General features: G+C 37.0%; 1 protein-coding gene across 1 annotated transcript in view; it reads left to right on the top strand.

Annotated features, from left to right (window-relative positions):
- LOC120631560 (interference hedgehog-like) overlaps positions 1 to 18860 on the top strand; it is an 89278-nt gene that overhangs the window by 55501 nt on the left and 14917 nt on the right. Inside the window, exons 3-11 of the mRNA XM_039901194.1 lie at positions 715 to 950; positions 2972 to 3166; positions 3935 to 4107; positions 5004 to 5208; positions 5815 to 6031; positions 15950 to 16080; positions 17407 to 17491; positions 18075 to 18181; positions 18501 to 18619. Coding sequence (XP_039757128.1) covers positions 715 to 950; positions 2972 to 3166; positions 3935 to 4107; positions 5004 to 5208; positions 5815 to 6031; positions 15950 to 16080; positions 17407 to 17491; positions 18075 to 18181; positions 18501 to 18619 — 1468 coding nt within the window. The remainder of the gene's footprint in view (positions 1 to 714; positions 951 to 2971; positions 3167 to 3934; positions 4108 to 5003; positions 5209 to 5814; positions 6032 to 15949; positions 16081 to 17406; positions 17492 to 18074; positions 18182 to 18500; positions 18620 to 18860) is intronic.

Genomic DNA, 18860 nt, shown 5'->3' with positions numbered 1-18860 from the left:
GGGCAGCGCAGGGTAGCACAGGCAAGCTCAGTGTAGAGCGGCGCAGCGCAGGCAGCGCAGCGCAGCGCTGGGCAACGCAGCGCACGGAAGGGCAGCGCAGAGCAGCGTAGCTCACGGAAGCGCAGTGCAGGGCAGGGCATCACAGTGCAGGGCAGCGCAGCTCGGCACAGGGCAGCGCAGATCAGAGCAGCGCGGGGTAGGGCAGCGCAGGGTAGCGCAGGGTAGCGCAGGGCAGGGCGGAGCATTGCAGGGCATGGCAGCGCAGGGCAGCGCAGGGCAGCGCAGGGTAGCGCAGTGTATAACGGCTTAGCGCAGGCAGCGCAGCGCAGCGCTGGGCAACACAGCGCAGGGAAGGGCAGCGCAGAGCAGCGTAGCTCACGGAAGCGCAGCGCAGTGCTGGGCAGCGCAGCTCGGCACAGGGCAGCGCAGATCAGAGCAGCGCGGGGCAAGGCAGCGCAGGGCAGCGCAGGGTAGCACAGGGTAGCGCAGAGCAGGGCGGAGCAGCGCAGGGCAGGGTAGCGCAGGGCAGGGCACGACAGGGCATGGACACGATATGACACGACACAACAAAAATTAGATTTTAATTAAATTTTGTGTCAACTGAGATGAAGGATCGACCGCAATCAGTCTGTCAAGCAATATTACTTTTAAAAAAAATGAAACGTTAATCCTTCAGGTTTATAATATTAGTAAGAGATAAAAACTTTTTTACAGAAATTGAAATGGATTTCACCAAGTATCCAGAATCAGTCACGGCACCAGTAGGCGACAAGGTCACCTTCGAATGTGCAGTGAGAGTGCCTGGAGAGAAGCTGACATGGCGTTGGCGACCTGATGATGACCTGGAGTGGAAGGATTGGAATAATGTAGACGGTATCAATGACAAGGACAGTGTATCTACGCGACTGGTGGTGCAAGTGACAGAGAATACCCCCACTGCTTTGTATCAGGTGAGATTTCCTGTTTTAGAAGCTTAACCCATTCATTTGATTGCAACAGGACATTCTTAATATACGTATTAAGTCTCATACCTGGAAATTGGCGTATCGATCGAAATAAATACGTTTTCACTGCGGTTGGCTTCTGGGCTTTATAAAAACAACATTAATTTGATCAGGACATTCGATATGCTGTTTAGTATGGGATAATTATTGACTGTGGGATTCGCTATTTCTTGTGGCGATTGAGAAACGACGTATTTTGAAATGGCTTTCGAAAATTTGAGAGAATGTCTTTGTTCTACGGGATTAAAGGCATTTTTTTCCCCTCCATTTTCAACTCTCTTGTAACGTGCAAGACAGACGTATGTACGCCTGTATGGGCGAATATAGAAAAACAACTTTTAAAAATGAGCTAGGTTTATTGTTCCTTTGCAAGTTGTCATTCTACCAGCAATGTTGTACTTTACTTATCTATGGCCCAAAACAGTGCACTGTTGGACTAAAGGCCGTTGGGAGAGTTCGCCCGTCATCACCAAACTGGGCAGACGGTTTGTTAATCCAGTAAATGGTGAACACACAGGAAGCTGATGCCCGTTCTCCCGTAAATTCCCTTAGTTGATTCGTACACTCAAAAAGGAGGGTAGTGTCGTCGGTATTACATTATTTTTATGGCGTAAAGTACTTAAAAACATTTTTGCGTGATTTTTATGCATTGTGAGAGTTTATGACATGTTGCGTGAACATGGAAGTGACATCAAAAGTATAGCTAAAAATGCTCGGTTCCCACATGAATTTGTATTTGTTATGAACTCTTGAGATATGCATTTGTTAGATTTCCGTAAGATCCATTCCATTTCCCATAGGATAGGATTCTGATGCAAAAATGAATCAATTCTGTACTAAGATATCTTGTTTTAAGATAACTTGGGGATCTTGGAATAAAACAGAATATTTTTATTCTCTAAAATTGAATTTGTTAGTTTTCGTCCTTTCACGCAACTACTTTTGTATTTAGCACATGCGAATAGTATACGCTGGCTAAGTCACGAAGAGAACGACAAGAATTGTACGCTCCTAGACGTAGGTCGGTGTGACTATCCACACTCTCTAACATCAGGTTAAAAAAAGAATTTATCGACTTCGTTTGAACGCTCAGATTCTCTAGTACGTAATCTAATGTCCTCTCTGTAAGCACTCTTGTGAAATGATTACAGAATTTGTGACTCTTAAAACGTGTTACATTAGGTACATGCTTTGACGTTAAAGCGGTTAGATACTAGAAAAGGACTACTTTTAGTCCAATAGTCCAAGTATCTTCAACAAAGTATACTTGTACAATATATTTTGCTGAATAGGATCCTCGCCGGCGAACTGGAGGTTCCAGATTTCGGAAGTCATTCGGACGTGTTACCAAATTCCAGTCCAAAAACCCACACACAGTCCAAACAAAGCCTGCCTGCCTAAGCCGAGATTCGAGTCTCACAGCAGTGGCGTGCACTTCATACATGCACAAACGCAGTGCATACCCTAATTTTTTTGTATAACTCATAAAGGCGAAGGATTTTTCACTTTTATGCCATCTTCCTTCTTTATGCATACCCTGGTCAAAAACCCTGTGCACGCCACTGTCTCACAGACACCCTTATATCGACGTCAACCCCTTACTTATAGCCTGGTGTTGCTGCTTACATATTTTGCAGATTATGAATCCGAAAATATATAAGTGCTATTATTTGATGAGATTGCAGTCCAATATATTTCAGTGTGGTCACGGCAAATAAGAATACAGTTGTCACCATACCTCCCGGGTGTCGTACGAGGCGAATAAGGGAATATAGGCGAATAGGGCACGGACATATATAGGCGGCAGCGTGCTACTACCATCTACAGCGATCACCAACCTGTCTAGCCAGGGTGGTGATGGGCAAAACATCCATTGGGAGAAGCCTTTAGTCCAATTATATGCAACAGATACATGATGAAGACTGTTATATGCAATTAATGATGATTGTGATGATACTTCTTCCCAGTGCATGGCGTGGTACGGATCGATAAGTGTAGTATCGATACCAGCGCGCCTGACAATCGCTAAGGTGGATCTCAGCAAAAACACCCAAGAGAGGCGCGTGCTCACAGCACCTCTGTATAACACTATCGTGCTGCATTGCAAGGAACCGAGGTCAGAACCGCCCGCCAGACTAAGCTGGTGGAAGGAAACTTCAAAGGTAAGACACAACTAAATCATTTTTATTTCCCATCACCTCGGTATTACATTTATGTGTATTATCTATAAATCCGGCTCCGCTTTCATCTTTCACAAGATATAAAAATGTAAAATATAAATTGTTGATATTGTAAAAGAGCAACTGCTGAGTTTCTTGCCGGCTTCTTCTACACACAGACAGACTTGACGTTTCAAAAGTGCTTATATTAGACATACTTGAAATAAATTTATTTTGAATTTGAATTTTTTGGAATTTTATAAAATTTCACTTATATTTATGCACATTATTCACTTCTAAAACTAATCATATTTTACCTCTTCTTGGGTGGGAACTCCTTCTTGGGTATAGGCCTCCTCCAGTTTGGTCCACATTTCTCTATCCTTGGCTCTTTCGATCCACTCCTTTCCTGCTGTCTTTATGATATCGTCACTCCATCAAAAAAAAAGCAATGAGCTCAGTCATAAAAAACTACTACTAAAAAGGTCTATCCAAGACTATTTTTCTAAATTGAAAAATTAATTAACTAATTGTCTTGGGTACTATTCGCGTTTCGGACTTTATTAGAAACTAGCGGTCCCACGCGACTTCGCCTTTATAAGACAACCATAAAAGATAGACATATGCTATCGCGGACTTTATTTTAGATACTATAACTAAAATCAAATTAAAACATTATTAAAATTTAAAATTAAAAATGAATATCAAACTACAATTACAGATTTAAAAACTAAAAAAAAATATATTGATATGTATTTCATTCATTGTTAGGGGTTAAGAAAGCAACTGGAGACACCATACGGAGTTCTCGTGATTAACAACGCAACTGTGGAAGACAGTGGCACATATGGCTGTGTGGCGACCAACGATATCAGCGATCAAACCATAGATCTACCAGAGAGGACGTACCTAAAGGTTCAACATGAAGGACACGCGGGAATCAGGTGACTAATGCGCTGACAGTTTTTTTTACGTATCATTATTATTATCACTCCATCCGATTGGCGTCCACTGCTGGACATACGTCTTTTGTAGGGAGTTTCAAAACCCACGGTCCTAAGTCGCTTGTTTCAAGCTACCTAACAGGTTAGCCTGCTACCATCTTAGACTGCATCATGAAATTACCAGGTGAGTTTGCAGTGAAGAGCTAACTCGTATTGGGGAAAAAAACTTAAAATTAATAAACAGCGCCGTAAATTTATGTTAGGGTTATCCATCCATCATCCATGAAGACTCATTTACAATTCAGCTGTGCTTTTAAAGCACTCACGGGTTTTAGGATCAGCTTTTTAGATATTGCATTGAAAATTGTGGCGTTAGAAATTTAAAAAACGAAATTCGAATATACATGTTCTGATTCAATCATCAAATCAAGAATCATTTGGATCGAATACTTTAAAAAAATATAACAACCACACGATTTGTATAAATTACTAGCTGTTTGGGTTTTTTGGGTTTATAAAAATATATTGGGTGATCTTAAAAAAAAAAATTAGTAAAATTCATGTAAAAAAAAAATTACTTTTAGTGTGGACCACCGTTATTAGTTAGGGGTTTCCGATTCTCTGACCTACCAAATATGCAAAAAAAAAAACTCATAAGAAAGCTGATTCGGAGGAGTGTGTCCCCGAACTCTATGACAAGAGAATTGTATTGGAAAAAAATTGTATACGAGAATTGTATTTAGGGTAAATCAAAGATACTCAGAAACATACAGAAAGTTCTAAGCCTATAGTTGTTTACATTAGACAAACAAATTTTGACCCGGGTCTATTTAGGCAGTTAGCAGACACTGAGGTAAAGGTAACACTGGTTCACCAATGCTGAATTTTTCAAACAGGTTCATGGAAACAGAAGACTATGTGGGTACAATAGATAAAGATGGAGTATTAACAATGCCAGTATTGCCAGATAATTCTTTAAGACTGTGGTGTGGTGCTGTCGGCACTCCTCAACCGAGAGTCACCTGGAGTAAAGGCACGGATACTAACTTACCTGGAAAGACAAATAGTCTAGTCGTGGAAAATTTTACTGGGGAACATGAGGTAAGCGTCATTTTTTTTTAAGTAGTTTAAACGTCATAGGTGTCTATGAAAACTGTATTTAGAATTTCTAATTCAAAAAGGCAATTTTTTTAAATGCTACATTGATTGAATCAGCTCGCTTTTTTTTTAAATGTATTCATTTTATTTTTAAGAATAATAAATACTTCATACTATAATCCTCTGATTAGATTGTGTCGCTTATACAATGAGCTAATAACTTCAATGGATGTTTTAGATTATGGATAACAATTTTTTTTTTAATGTTATTAAAATTATAAACTAAAAAACCTGTACCATTTCGTTAAGTTTATTTAGCGTGACACAATTATTACCTTTATTCACGCTGTGTAGCTTAAAGACTTATAATTTGAATATAAATGTTGTTTTATAGGAATTAAGTCTAAGTTACAATTGTAAGTTGTTGCCTGATAAATAAATAAATCAATTGGAATCTAGATAAATCATAATTCTATTTGTAAGTATTCCGTACAAACACACTAAATGCACGCACATTACGTTGTCCGGGCGCGATTATGAACTTTACGCTACCAGTAATAAGGATATTTGTAACAATATCCCTATTAAAATGAAACGTACCTCTTGCAGGGTGTATATTCCTGCTCAGCAAACGGTATCCGGCGCTCGTGGAAGGTTATAGCTCTTCAACCTCCTCATTGGGAAGGCTCGGCCGGGAGTGTCAATGCCAGCGAAGGTTCCAGTGCTCACATCTCTTGTGGGGTTCCGCATGGACAACCCGCACCCGTCGTACATTGGATATTCAATGCTGAACTGATTAAGACTGGAAAAGGGATAAAGGCAACAGGTGAGAAAAGAATCACAGTAATAATATTAAGCCAAAAATTTGTACGCAAGTGTAAAGTGTGTATGTTGGTTTCCCTTCAAGCCAGAACTGCTGCACCAATTAGATTAGTCGACTAAACTAGGAAAAATAATATCTCGTAACAAAACAACTAGTAAAGTTACCGGCCTCTGAGTATACTTTGTATTAAACAAGAAATTTATTAAAGGATTTTTTAAAATTCAAAAATTCAAAATTCAAAATTCAAAATTCAAAATTCAAAATTCATTTATTTCAAGTAGGCCTAATACAAGCACTTTTGAAACGTCAAGTCTGTCCGTGTGTAGTGACTCTACCACCGGTTCGGAAGGCAGATTCTACCGAGAAGAAGCCGGCAAGAAACTCAGCAGTTGCTCTTTTCCAACATCAAAAATTTACATTTTATATTTTAACATTCATTTTTCTATCTTGTGAGAGATGAAAGCGGAGCCGGGTGCTTCCAAGCAACCTTGTCATTAAGAAACTCATCAATTGTATAATAACCTCGCTGTAATAAATGTGTTTTAACACATTCTTTAAACTTATGGATTGGTAGGTCCAAAATTACCTTAGGAATCATATTATAAAAGCGTATACTCGATCCCACAAATGACTTCTGCACCTTTCGCAGACGATATGCAGATGTCACTAATTTATGACCATTTCTTGTAAGTCGACTGTTTATATCCACTTTTTGTTTATAAAGACTAATATGTTGTCTTACAAATACTATATTGTTATAAATGTATTGTGAGGCTACCGTAAGTATACCAATTTCTTTAAATTTTTCACGGAGCGATTCACGTGATTTAAGTTTATATATTGACCGTACAGCTCTTTTCTGCAATATGAATATAGTTTCAATATCAGCAGCTTTGCCCCATAATAAGATCCCGTAAGACATCACACTATGAAAGTACGCGAAGTAAAAAAGTCTTGCTGTTTCTACGTCAGTAATCTGTCTAATTTTCCTGACGGCGTAGGCAGCCGAGCTTAGTTTACCTGCTAGTGTATCTATATGGGTACCCCACTGAAGCTTACAATCCAAGGTCATGCCCAGAAAAACTGTGGAATCTTCCATTTTTAGTGATTCTCCATTTATTATTATATTTTTATTAACTTTCTTTACATTTGGTAAAATAAATTCCACACACTTAGTTTTTTTTGCATTTAAAAGTAAATTATTGACAGTAAACCAGTGCGACACATGCGACATAGCACGGCTTACATCGTCAGAGTTGTCTCTACCTCTATCAGTTTTAAAAATTAGAGATGTATCATCAGCAAACAGTACAATGTCACAGGTTTCACTGACATGGTGTGGTAGATCATTTATATACACCAAAAATAGAAAGGGACCCAAGATTGAACCCTGTGGGACACCCATTGACGTAGCCGACCCCTGCGACTTAATGTCTTTTATGCAAACCCTTTGGGTTCTGTCACTGAGATAAGAGGCAACCAAATTTAGTGCAACGTTTTTGATACCATAATGGGCTAGTTTAAGAAGCAAGGTTTTATGATCGACACAATCGAATGCTTTGGATAGATCACAAAAAACACCAATGGCATTCTGCGAACGTTCCCAGGCATCGTACACATGTTTTAAAAGTTTAGCGCCTGCATCCGTGGTGCTACGACCTTTAGTAAAACCGTACTGCTCCGGATGTAGTAAGTTATTTACATTGAAGTGATTCAAAAGTTGATTTAATATAATTTTTTCAAAGACCTTACTAAGAGCTGGTAAGATTGAAATGGGTCTGTAATTGTTAATGTCGTTTTTATTGCCAGATTTAAATAGAGGTATAAGTTTACTATGTTTCATTAAATTTGGAAAAGTACCTCTATCAACACATTCATTAAAAAGTATGGCTAAGTAAGGGGCAATAACGTCTATAATGTTAGATATTACCATTACAGACATACCCCATAAATCACCGGTTTTTTTCTGTTTCAACAACTTAAAATTCTTTATTATATCATATGCAGATGTATGTTTAAAATTAAATAAAACGTTGCACTCATTAACGTTGTTCCTCAATAAACTCTGAGCTGCAGTAGGTGAAGAATTAAGTGAATCAGTCAACAAAATAGGAACACTCTGAAAAAAGTTTTCAAAGGTACTTGCAACCTCACTGTCAGCGGTAACTTTATTATCATTAATAATTAATTCAAAGTTTACGTTGCGAGATTTAGCTTTCCCAGTTTCATTATTAACAATTTTCCAGGTTGTTTGTACTTTGTTATCCGATTTTATGATTTGATCCTTAAAGTATAGCGACTTAGCATGAAAGCAAACGTTCTTAAACGTTTTAGAGTACATTTTTACGTGTTGTAGGAAAGCTGGAGTATGGTTATATTGTTTTTCACTATAGAGCTCATACAAATTATCTCTACTTTTGTATATGCCAATAGTTGCCCAATCGCTAAACTTTATTTTTTTATTGAAATCTATATGTTTGAAATTGAATATTTTGTTAAATTCATTTTCTATGATATTAAAGAGCGTACCATAAATGCTGTCAGGATGACCGTTCTTAAAGACAAGGGCAGGAATTTTGGATGATATTTCACCTTTGAATCGCGTCAATTTGCTCTTAGTTATCGGCCTACACTTGACGATATGTTTATCTTTGTTTATATTATTCAAAACAGTAATTTGTTGGCCACAATGATCTGATCTTAAGTTGGTTATTATCGATTTACCTAAGATATTACAGTTGAGAAAAATATTATCTAAACACGATGCTGAGGTTGCTGTGATTCTAGTAGGTTCACTAAAAGCATAATTTAAATTAAAACATTTAAATAAGTTTAGCAACCTAGTCGTAGTTGCATTACTAAGTAAAATATCAACATTAAAATCCCCGCATACTATTGCTTTTTTTGTGGATACAGACAATCGCTTAAGCACATCTTCCATTACATCCTCAAAAAGGCTAAAATCACCTGAGGGGGGACGATATACACACACTATTATAAATCGCTCCAGCTCCACACAAGATAGTTCTACAGTGCGTTCAACAGAAAGACTAACTATGTCTTTTCGCTCCTTACAAGTTATATTATTGTGTACAAAAATTAAGGACCCACCATGAATTGCAGTCCTTCTGAAGAACACACTTGACATTTTGAAATTCCTTAAGATAACTGCTGGATGTGCACCAGTGAGCCAATGCTCAGTAATACACAGAATGTGTATATTGAGTTTTTCCACAAACAGTTCTATTTCAATTTCTTTGCCGGTTAAGCTCTGTATATTTTGATGTACAATGTTCATATTGGAGAGCTTCTCCGTTGTCTGGCTATCTAGTTTAAATAATTATAAGAAATTTTCTTAGTACTTGAACAAGTACTTGGGTCATTATCAGAAATATTGGTACCTAAAGTACAATTTGTAAAGTTGTCAATAGACTTAGTTACAACACTTGTAACTGTATCATTTAAATTGTAAGCTAATAATGAGGCTATATGTTGCTTACATTTTTTTGACAGATAAAAAGTATCCCTAGTCAATAACAGTGGTGAAATAAATTTATTCACATCAAAATAAAAAACTGCCTCACTATGACGGCATGTCAAGTTATAAATTAATAAATTTAAATTATAAATTTGCTTATTTCGCTTAGAACTAAGTGTGCCACAGTACGGAAAGGCACACATAACAAATCTACATTTAGATTTTTCATGCAAAGCCAGCAATTTTTCTACACATCTTATAATTTGTGTCTTTTTTACATTTAAGCTGTCTCCTAACAAAAATATAACATTTTTATTTACATCTAAACTGTCTATGTTCAAACTATCAATAAGATAGTCTAAATTAGCCCCCGGTGAACATCTATTAGTCACTGAGTGATCTAGGTAACAGTTCATAATAGGACCAAAACCTTTACCTAGCTTGTCTGAAATTACTAAAGTGTGTTTTTTATGCTTACTTGATAAATTATAATCTAAGGATGTAGTGACAGGAATAATACTTTCACACTGCTCTTGGCAGGTCTCTAGCTTATTAGAGGACAAAATACTACTACTTAAGTCTAGGTTAGCCGTAGGTATATCTTGAGAACATTGACATTTATTTGCCAATGACTCAAAACGAGCCATATTGTAGGTACCTAGAGCTAACAACTCATCAGCTGCCAGAATTTGTTCATCAATCTGCTTTTTTGACAGCTCATATTTAATAGTCATAGTTTTAAGTGAGTCTTCCAGCTGTTGAATAACATCATTTAAGGTTTGGATTTCACTCTCATATTTTTCCCTGCTACTTTGAAAAGAAAGAGAAAAGGTATTTAACTTTAAATTAAGGTAAATAAAGGTATTAAATTTCATTAATTACCGTGAACAGCATTGAGTTAGACAAGTGCTTATCTTGTTTGTGTAAGGGAAATTTTCCTTTAAAGTTCGTTACGTAAAAAAATAAAAGAAAGGTTTGTTCTCTGGAAGACTTTGTAAATTATATTAATTAGTAGTTTCCTTTATACACTGCGTCAAAGTGGATAACAAGTTTCAAACAACGATCGAGAAAAGCAAGAAGAAAGAGAACTCTCTTAGTGCACTCTAAATTGCTTCTTTAAACTTACACGCTCTATTGCTTTCGGAGGGGAAGGCGAGAGTTCTTTACTGCCGCGTATTGATTTATCTAAGACAATAGTGTACTTACAACCGAATCATTGTCTAAACACGTGATCGATAAAAAAACAAGGGAAGAATATTTAAAAAAGTTATGTAAAACTTTTTCGAGACCTGAAAATGTTATCAATATATTTGAATTTTGATAAATTCTGGCTCCGAAATGTGGTCGCTAACTATGGGTCTCATAGGAAGGCTTATGCCCGCTTTCACTAAACCTAAGAATTACTTAAATCGGATACCCAATGATTTGGGTGATGCGTATAGAAAAAAAACTTTAAACCAACTCTTAGATTATTTTTTAATTTTTGTTAGTGTTTTTACTTTAGTGCCATCTAGTAGGAAACGTTGCAGTTTCGATCTACTTTTTCATATTAAAAATGCTAAAAGCTAAGTTTCAGGCCGAGAGACGCAGGTTCAAATAGTTTTTATATGCATTTTAAATTTATAAAATTGATAAACCTCCAAGTGTATGTAAAACACTAATAAAGTTTATCCTGTTTACTTATTGTATAATAAATTATAAAAGAAGCAATGTGTCATCTCTTTTTTCTAACGTGTCTCATTGTAAAATGGACCATTGACAAAGTAGATCGAAACTGCCACGTTTCCTACTAGATGGCACTAAAGTCGATGTAAGACTGATGTAAAAAGGCATAAACTAATTTCAATAATATAATTTCGGCATCGACTTTAGAAGCGCCGTAGCTTAAAGCGCTGCGATTGCCAGAGAGTCGCAGGTTCAAATCTTGTCTTAGATGATGACTAACGAGTTTAGGGACCATCTAAAGTTACGACACCGAATCTTAATGTGAAAAAAGATGCAAAATATATAAATTTTCTTTTTAATAGCAGTGACTAGAATCATAGACAAGTTAGTTTATGTGAGTTCCTATTAAAAATCGATTGGTGAAAGGTAAATGTATGATTGGGAATCTTCTTTAATTAGGTGAGATAAAATTATTAAAAAATATATCGAAGCTTTGAAATTATTTGAGGAGTTCCCGAAATTATTGATAGGGTTGCTCGAAAGCAAGCTGCTCTGCTTTTATCTCACACAAGAATCGTGGTCGTTAAATGGTCGTTAAATTGTAAACTGTTGTTTGAAAACAGCAAATGCTGAGTTTCTCGCCGCCTTCTTCTTTGTAGAATCTACCTTCCGCGACGGTGGTCGAGTCACTACAAACAGCCATAATTGACGTTTCAAAAGTGCTTACTTGAAATAAATGAATATTGGATTCCTTTGAATTAGTACATAGAATTAGTTCGAAAGAAGAGTAGTAGCGGGTACATTTAAAACGTCTTCATTCTACAGATCTATCAGGGTTTTATTTTTTTTAGATCTTTGTGTTTTTATATGGCAAAGCATTCCGGAAAAGTTCAGGAAATTGCTAACAGTCTTTCAAACCTATTTAAAATGTAAAATTCAGTATCTGAAAAACATCATTTTGACGACCTCCCGGGCGCAGCGGTGAGCGCTGTGGTTTAAAGTGGGAGGTTTTTTAATTTCTGAATTTTCTCTGAGTTGGTCTGGTGGGAGGCTCTGGTGGCAAGTTACCAACCTGACGACAAAGACGCCCCGCTAAGTGATACAGTATTCCGGTACGATGTCGCGTTGAGACCGATTAGGGCATGGGCTTAACATAACTGCCGTACCCCTAATAGTTTAGCCCGTTAGCATGTCTAAGACATGCATCGAAAATTAAGGAAATTGTATACAATTTTATAATAAACTACCAGTTGATATCTTGGAGATGTCTCTTTAAAAGTTCAAAGCTTGTATTAAACGTAACCTTGTAGAAAAGTCCTATTATAATATTAAGGACTACTTCAACGATTAAAATGCTTGGGTGTAAATTATTGCTCTAACCAGGTTGCTTCTTTAATAATTTTAAATGACAATGTGAGATGGTGATAACAAAAAAAAACACAACTGGCTAAGTTTGTTGTAGGCTTCTTCTTAGACCAGGGCGCGTTTTGAAGTAGCTTAATTTTAAGTTGACGATTTTAGTTATCGCCATCAACTCACTTCTGTGTCATATTTTACATGTATAAATTAAAGTATGTAAGAATAAAGGTATATTAGACTTTGACTTTGACTTACCAACAGATGAGATTGCAGTCAAGAGTTAACTAGTAGAGGCATAAAAATCATGAAATCTGCCAGATCACAAACGAGGAAGTTAGTTCATAAATAACCCCATAACAAGTTACCTATCCATTACCAAACTCAACAGATTGTACTGCAATAAATTTCTCTTTTCAGCGGCATCGGGTAAGTTTAAAAGTAATTTAGCGCTAAGGATCCCAGTTTCCAACTTGTTCCGATCGCTATTCAGAGTTCAAAACTAGCGCACTTTTGTTGTTTTCAACCTGTACGAATGGGACGTCGAATGAATTTATAGACCGACCGAACTGTATGACGATATGGCTTTTTTTTGAATTCACGAAGGTAAATGGTGATGCAGTCTAAGATAGGCTGTACAAGGCTATATGCTAGACTGTAACAATAGGAAGACCGAGGTTCATTTATCTTTGGAATTTGTATTCATTATATGTGAAAAAAAAGAAAAACAACTAAAATGCACGAAATAAATATTTCCTACATGTTCAAGTCGATGCCAAGAATAATCTGATGACATATACCTAGTAGTATGTGTCTAGTAATTTACACGTACTTCAATAACAAATCAAACGCTATACTTCTTATAAAGATCTTAATTAATATTATTTTATGTATCTTAATATTTTTATTACGTTTGATCGGGCACATTTAGAATGTCTATAAAATCGACGTTCGCAGATACAGGGAAGAGAGAAGAAAACAACAAAGAACGCTGGTTTTAATCCATGAATAGCGATTGGAACAAGCGGTGAACTGGGATCCTTCACTCTAAATTACTTTTAAACCTACTTGATGCTTCTGAAAAGGGAAAAATGGAAATTTATTGCCGTACTATCTTGAGTTTGATAAAAGATACGTAACTTGTTATGGGTTGATTTTTGAACCTTTTACGTTCTCTTGGATTTTTATAGTTACTAGCAGTCCTCCGCGACTTTGTCTGCTTACAACTTCTGATAGCTTTGCCATATAAACTTTCTTCCGCTAGCCTACGCAATATTACCACCGCACCCATTACACCACACTCAGGCATTGGCGTTAATGACATGCAACTCGGACGGCCGAGTGGCGCAGTGGGCACCGACCCTGCTTTCTGAGTCCAAGGTCGTGGGTTCGATTCCAACTCGAAAATATTTGTGTGATGAACATGAATGTTTTTCAGTGTCTGGGTGTAAATCTGTATATTATAAGTATTTATGTGTATTATATTCATAAATATTCATCAGCTCTCTTAGTACCCATAACACAAGCTACGCTTACTTTAGGGCTAGGTGGCGATGTGTGTATTGTCGTAGTATATTTAAAAAAAAAAAAAATTAAGCAAGCTTTTTTAAACATTATGAAAATTAAGCTTAATTATCTGTTGGGTGTGGAGTATAAAGATTGAAGAAATTATTAATGGCACCATACAGATTTTCCAGTTATTCGCGGAGCACAGCAAATTAAGCTTCATTTAGATAATATATCATAGAATTCCGCAAAGTATCGCCTGCTTCTATCTGATAAGCCTTCTTAAATTCAGTGTACCATCAGGATATCTTCAGTGTTTAGCGCAGTCATACAAATTAAATTTCATCCTCTATCTCACCCATTGGAAACGGTGATAGCTCTATAGGAAGGACTTCCACTTTGCATTCGAATCCCAGCACACACCTCTAACTTTCCTAAATTATGTGTTTTAAATAATTAAAATATCACATAGTTTAACGGTAACGAAAAACATCGTGAGGAAACCTGTATGCCTGAGAGTTCTTCTTAATGTTCTCATCTTTTCAAAGACGTGTGCAATAGGTACACCAATTTTTAAAAAAAACCGCGCTGGGTCCGCGTGTCCACACTACGGCGTTAACCCCTTCTCATTTTGGGAGGACACCCGTGCCTTTTAGTGGGCCTATTTGGAGATAACATTTATCGAAATCTTGAAATATGTATTTTAACCTAAATTCCAGTTTTCATTGATATAACTTGAAAAATGACGGATCTTAATAGAAACTTTCATACCTATATATTTAGCCCCCGTAGGGATAAAAAATTTAAAAAGTTTCATAGCGTTCCTCGAGAAATTGCGAAATTAAATACGACCGATAGTTCCAGAGATTAGTGAAGTCCAACAAAATATGAACTCTTAATCTTTGTTATCAGTAGGTATTCATTGGGCGCGTAGGTTGGTCGGGTAGACTGATTCGGATAGCGCAAATTATTTGATTGGCTGGTTTAGTAACGTTTACTCAGTGTCCATTAACCACAGTTCCCCGTTCGGGTCCCGTGTGTAACTTAGGCCTGAACTCCAAAAGTTAGTTATTATTAGTAATCAACGTCCCACGATTAACTAGTCCGTTTCGGTAAAAGTTACTCGTTGGTCAAGTGGTTAGCATGCCCAACTACGGATCACGAGGTCCTGGATTTGTTCAAATCGTTTCAAAAGTTTTAAGCATTGGGTTTTTCGGGTTAAGCTCTCGGTACCAGCCTGGAGGTAGGAAATATATAGGATGTTCCTCCAAGTCAACCGTCGTCGTACGGTCGTACCTCGTTATTTTCACAAACATGGGATTATAATCCTTAAAACTCAACCACCCGCATTGGAGCAGCGTGCTGGGTCTATGCTCTAAACCCTTTTTCTTAAGAGAGAGAGAGAGAGAGAGAGAGAGAGAGAGCGAGAGCGAGAGAGAGCGAGAGAGAGCGAGAGAGAGAGAGAGCGAGAGAGAGAGAGAGCGAGAGAGAGCGAGAGAGAGAGAGAGCGAGAGAGAGAGAGAGCGAGAGAGAGAGAGAGAGAGAGAGAGAGAGAGAGAGAGAGAGAGAGAGAGAGAGAGAGAGAGAGAGAGGGTCTTGATAGGACCTCTTGATCCGTAGAACATGCTAATCACTACCGACGAGGCAGTTTAATATCATCAATGGTCTATGACAGTCTATAGCTCGATTAAAGGCCTCTCCTAATAGAAGGGTTTGCCCATAATCGCAGTTAAAGATAGTAACTAAAGATTTTAAACCAAGATTTTCGTAGTTAATCAAGATTTCTTACTCGTAAATATAGTCGTGAATGGGCAGTCACGTAGTACATGAGTAACATAGGCGAGTTTTAATTACAGGAAACATACGGGCAGGCAAAAGTAATTACCATATAGATTTAGCTGAATACTATATTTCAGATTCTGATCTCTACATCGACCATGTGGAGAAGCGTCACGCAGGTATCGTGCAGTGCTTCGCCTGCAACGCGCTCGGCTGCGCGTACGATGCGGCAATGCTTACCGTCGTACCAGTGCAGATATCCGACCAGGTATTTCTATAGCTTAAAGCTTGCAGTTACGTCAAAAATACTTTCATTGGATCTCTACTTATTTAAGCTTATTTATTGTTAACTCTTCCGTCTTAATCTAGCTCATTACTATAAATACACGCGTTAACACGCACGCGTTAAATACACGCGTTAACCCCTTGTTTTAAGTGTCTACAAGAAGAATACTTCCTTTTACAATCTCATCGTTCGCATGTGCCGCCTTTATAATGATTTAGTATAAAGTAATCTTGATTTTGTCATTTTTAACAAAAGGATAAATATTTTTAAAAACCAAATTATTAAGCATCATCATAACTTAAGGGATATTATATAAATATAATATATATCTTTTAAGTGTTTACTTTTTGTTTAATTTAATTCCTAGTTGTTTACACATACTTTGGGTTGTGGCTTAGAACGATATTTGTTATTACTTAAATTAAGATCTACCTTTAGTTATTACCTGTTTTGTGTACCTAATAACAATAAAAAAAAGTCATGTCAAGTCAAGTCGTGGGCGTAATCATCATCATTATTAATCAGCCACCAGCCCACTGTCTCCTCTCAGAATGAGAAGCGTAGTCCAGCGCGCTTTGGGTTGATAAATGTCACACACCTTTAAGAACATTACGGCGTGCAGGTTCCGCACGATGTTGAAATTCACCGCATAAATAATATTAAAGCAAGTGGCATTTAATAACTTTAACGGCAACTCCTTAAAGTTAGAGGTGTAAGCATGGGTATCGAACTCGGTCCCACCGAAAGGAAGGCCGAAGACCTAATTACTAGGTTATCACCGTTTCACTGGACTTCTGAGGGTGCAATCAAGTGACGTCATACGATTGTATTTAGTCCATTGTCCAGATTGTATTATCTACCTACTCTACCTTATGCCGCGACTTTCTGTAACTCATTTCACGTCGTTTGGACACACTGATAGACTGCCATGTGAAAAAAATCCTTTGTTCTGTCAATTAGTGGATGGGAAAAAGAATATGCTTTGAAGTCAAACAGCGAAGAACCCCCGACTCAAATGCGACTGGGTGTTATAAGTTCGACGCGTCGGTGTGTGCCTGTCTGTGGCGTCGTATTTCCCGTGGGGATTAACCGATTTTGATTTGATTTTATTGTTCGAAAGGTGAATTAGTCGGGAGTGTTCTTTTATATGTTTGATGAAAATCAGTCAAAAATGGCCGCTACCACAATATGGCGTTTTTTTTCATCACAATTGACATTGGCAATGTGGATATCAAATGAAAGGGGTTAACAAGTCGAACATTGTACACTGTATCTAAGTTTTTCGATTTATGAATTTGGAACTTCCAGGATTACTCCGCGGAAACGCCGAAGATTCACATACCATCCCAGTCTCCTAAACGGCACAACAAGAAAAATCCAAGGAAACACAAAGGTAACAAAACATAGTAGAAACAAGAAACTCTAGGAGTGAGATAGTGCTAACTTTTTGTTCTAAAGAACTTTCTTCTGCATTACTTTCTACGATTTGCTATGCCGAGTCAAAATGATATGAAAACTTCTGCATTAATATATGGCATTGAATATTTCTTGCATTTTTTTAACATGAATGTGAAGTAATCGTACTAAATACTAGTCGTTAGCTTAAAACTTAAGCTATGAAGGTTATATCAAGCCTGAGAAGTAGTGTACTATCCTTTTTGTCAACTCCTTTTTTTAAATAGAGATGTAGACTATTATAGTTTGTTAGTCTATATATATATATATAGACTAACAAACTTTAAAAGATCTCTTTCAGACACCCTAAGAAGTGAGTATGATGATTTTAGGAAGTTTTTTAGGTAAAAAAAGGTACGACTTTGTTAAACAACTAAAAAGCAATAAATAAATACTTTCTACAACATTTTTAAGTCGGTGCCGAGTCAAATGTAAAATTTCTATGTAAATTTCTAATTTTCTACATTTTACTTTGTAATTCCCCAAATGACAGAAGTTTATATTGTTTATTATTATTGCAGCGGTATTAATACCACCATCCCGGCCAAATGTAACAAGGCTGTCCGACGAGAGTGTTATGGTATCATGGTCCCATGATAACCACGGGCTACAAATACAGTTTTTTAAAGTAAGTAAAATGTATGTATACATATACACATTATATTTATACATACATTTAGTTATATATGTATAAATAGACATTATAAATATATTTAGCACATGGAAAGCGTTCGGAGACAATGATAACCAAAAAGTAGGTACATATAATATACACACAGTATACATACACCTAGATCATGGAAAGCGTTTGGTGACGAAAGCGCGAGTACAACGATTTTTCTTTAAGCTAAAAGTGCTGAACGCCCCAAAAGAAGTTTTCACTTAAAAAAATGTAGGCACATATTATGTGTATGTATATGTATTTAATACATTTTGATGGTTTTTAGGTCCAATACAGGGAGGTTACTAACTCATCCAACATCCAATGGCATACTGAGAACTACGAAATACCCACGCATATTCATTCCTTCCAAATTGATGGACTCATGCCCGACAAATACTACAAGTAAGTTCAAAGTTAATAATACAATACTATATTTTGACGGCCCATTGGCGCAGTATGCAGCGACCCTGCTTTTTGAGTCAAAGGCCGTGGGTTCGATTCCCACGACTGGAAAATGTTTGTGTGATGAACATGAATGTTTTTCAGTGTCTGGGTGTTAATCTGTATATTATAAGTATTTTATGTATATAATTCATAAAAATATTCATCAGTCATCGTAGTATCACCCATAACACAAGCTACA

The sequence above is a fragment of the Pararge aegeria genome, chromosome 18, assembly GCF_905163445.1.
Source record: "Pararge aegeria chromosome 18, ilParAegt1.1, whole genome shotgun sequence".
Lineage (NCBI taxonomy): Eukaryota > Metazoa > Arthropoda > Insecta > Lepidoptera > Nymphalidae > Pararge > Pararge aegeria.
Note: the sequence above shows the minus strand (reverse complement) of the source record. Positions and strands in the feature narration are given on the sequence as shown.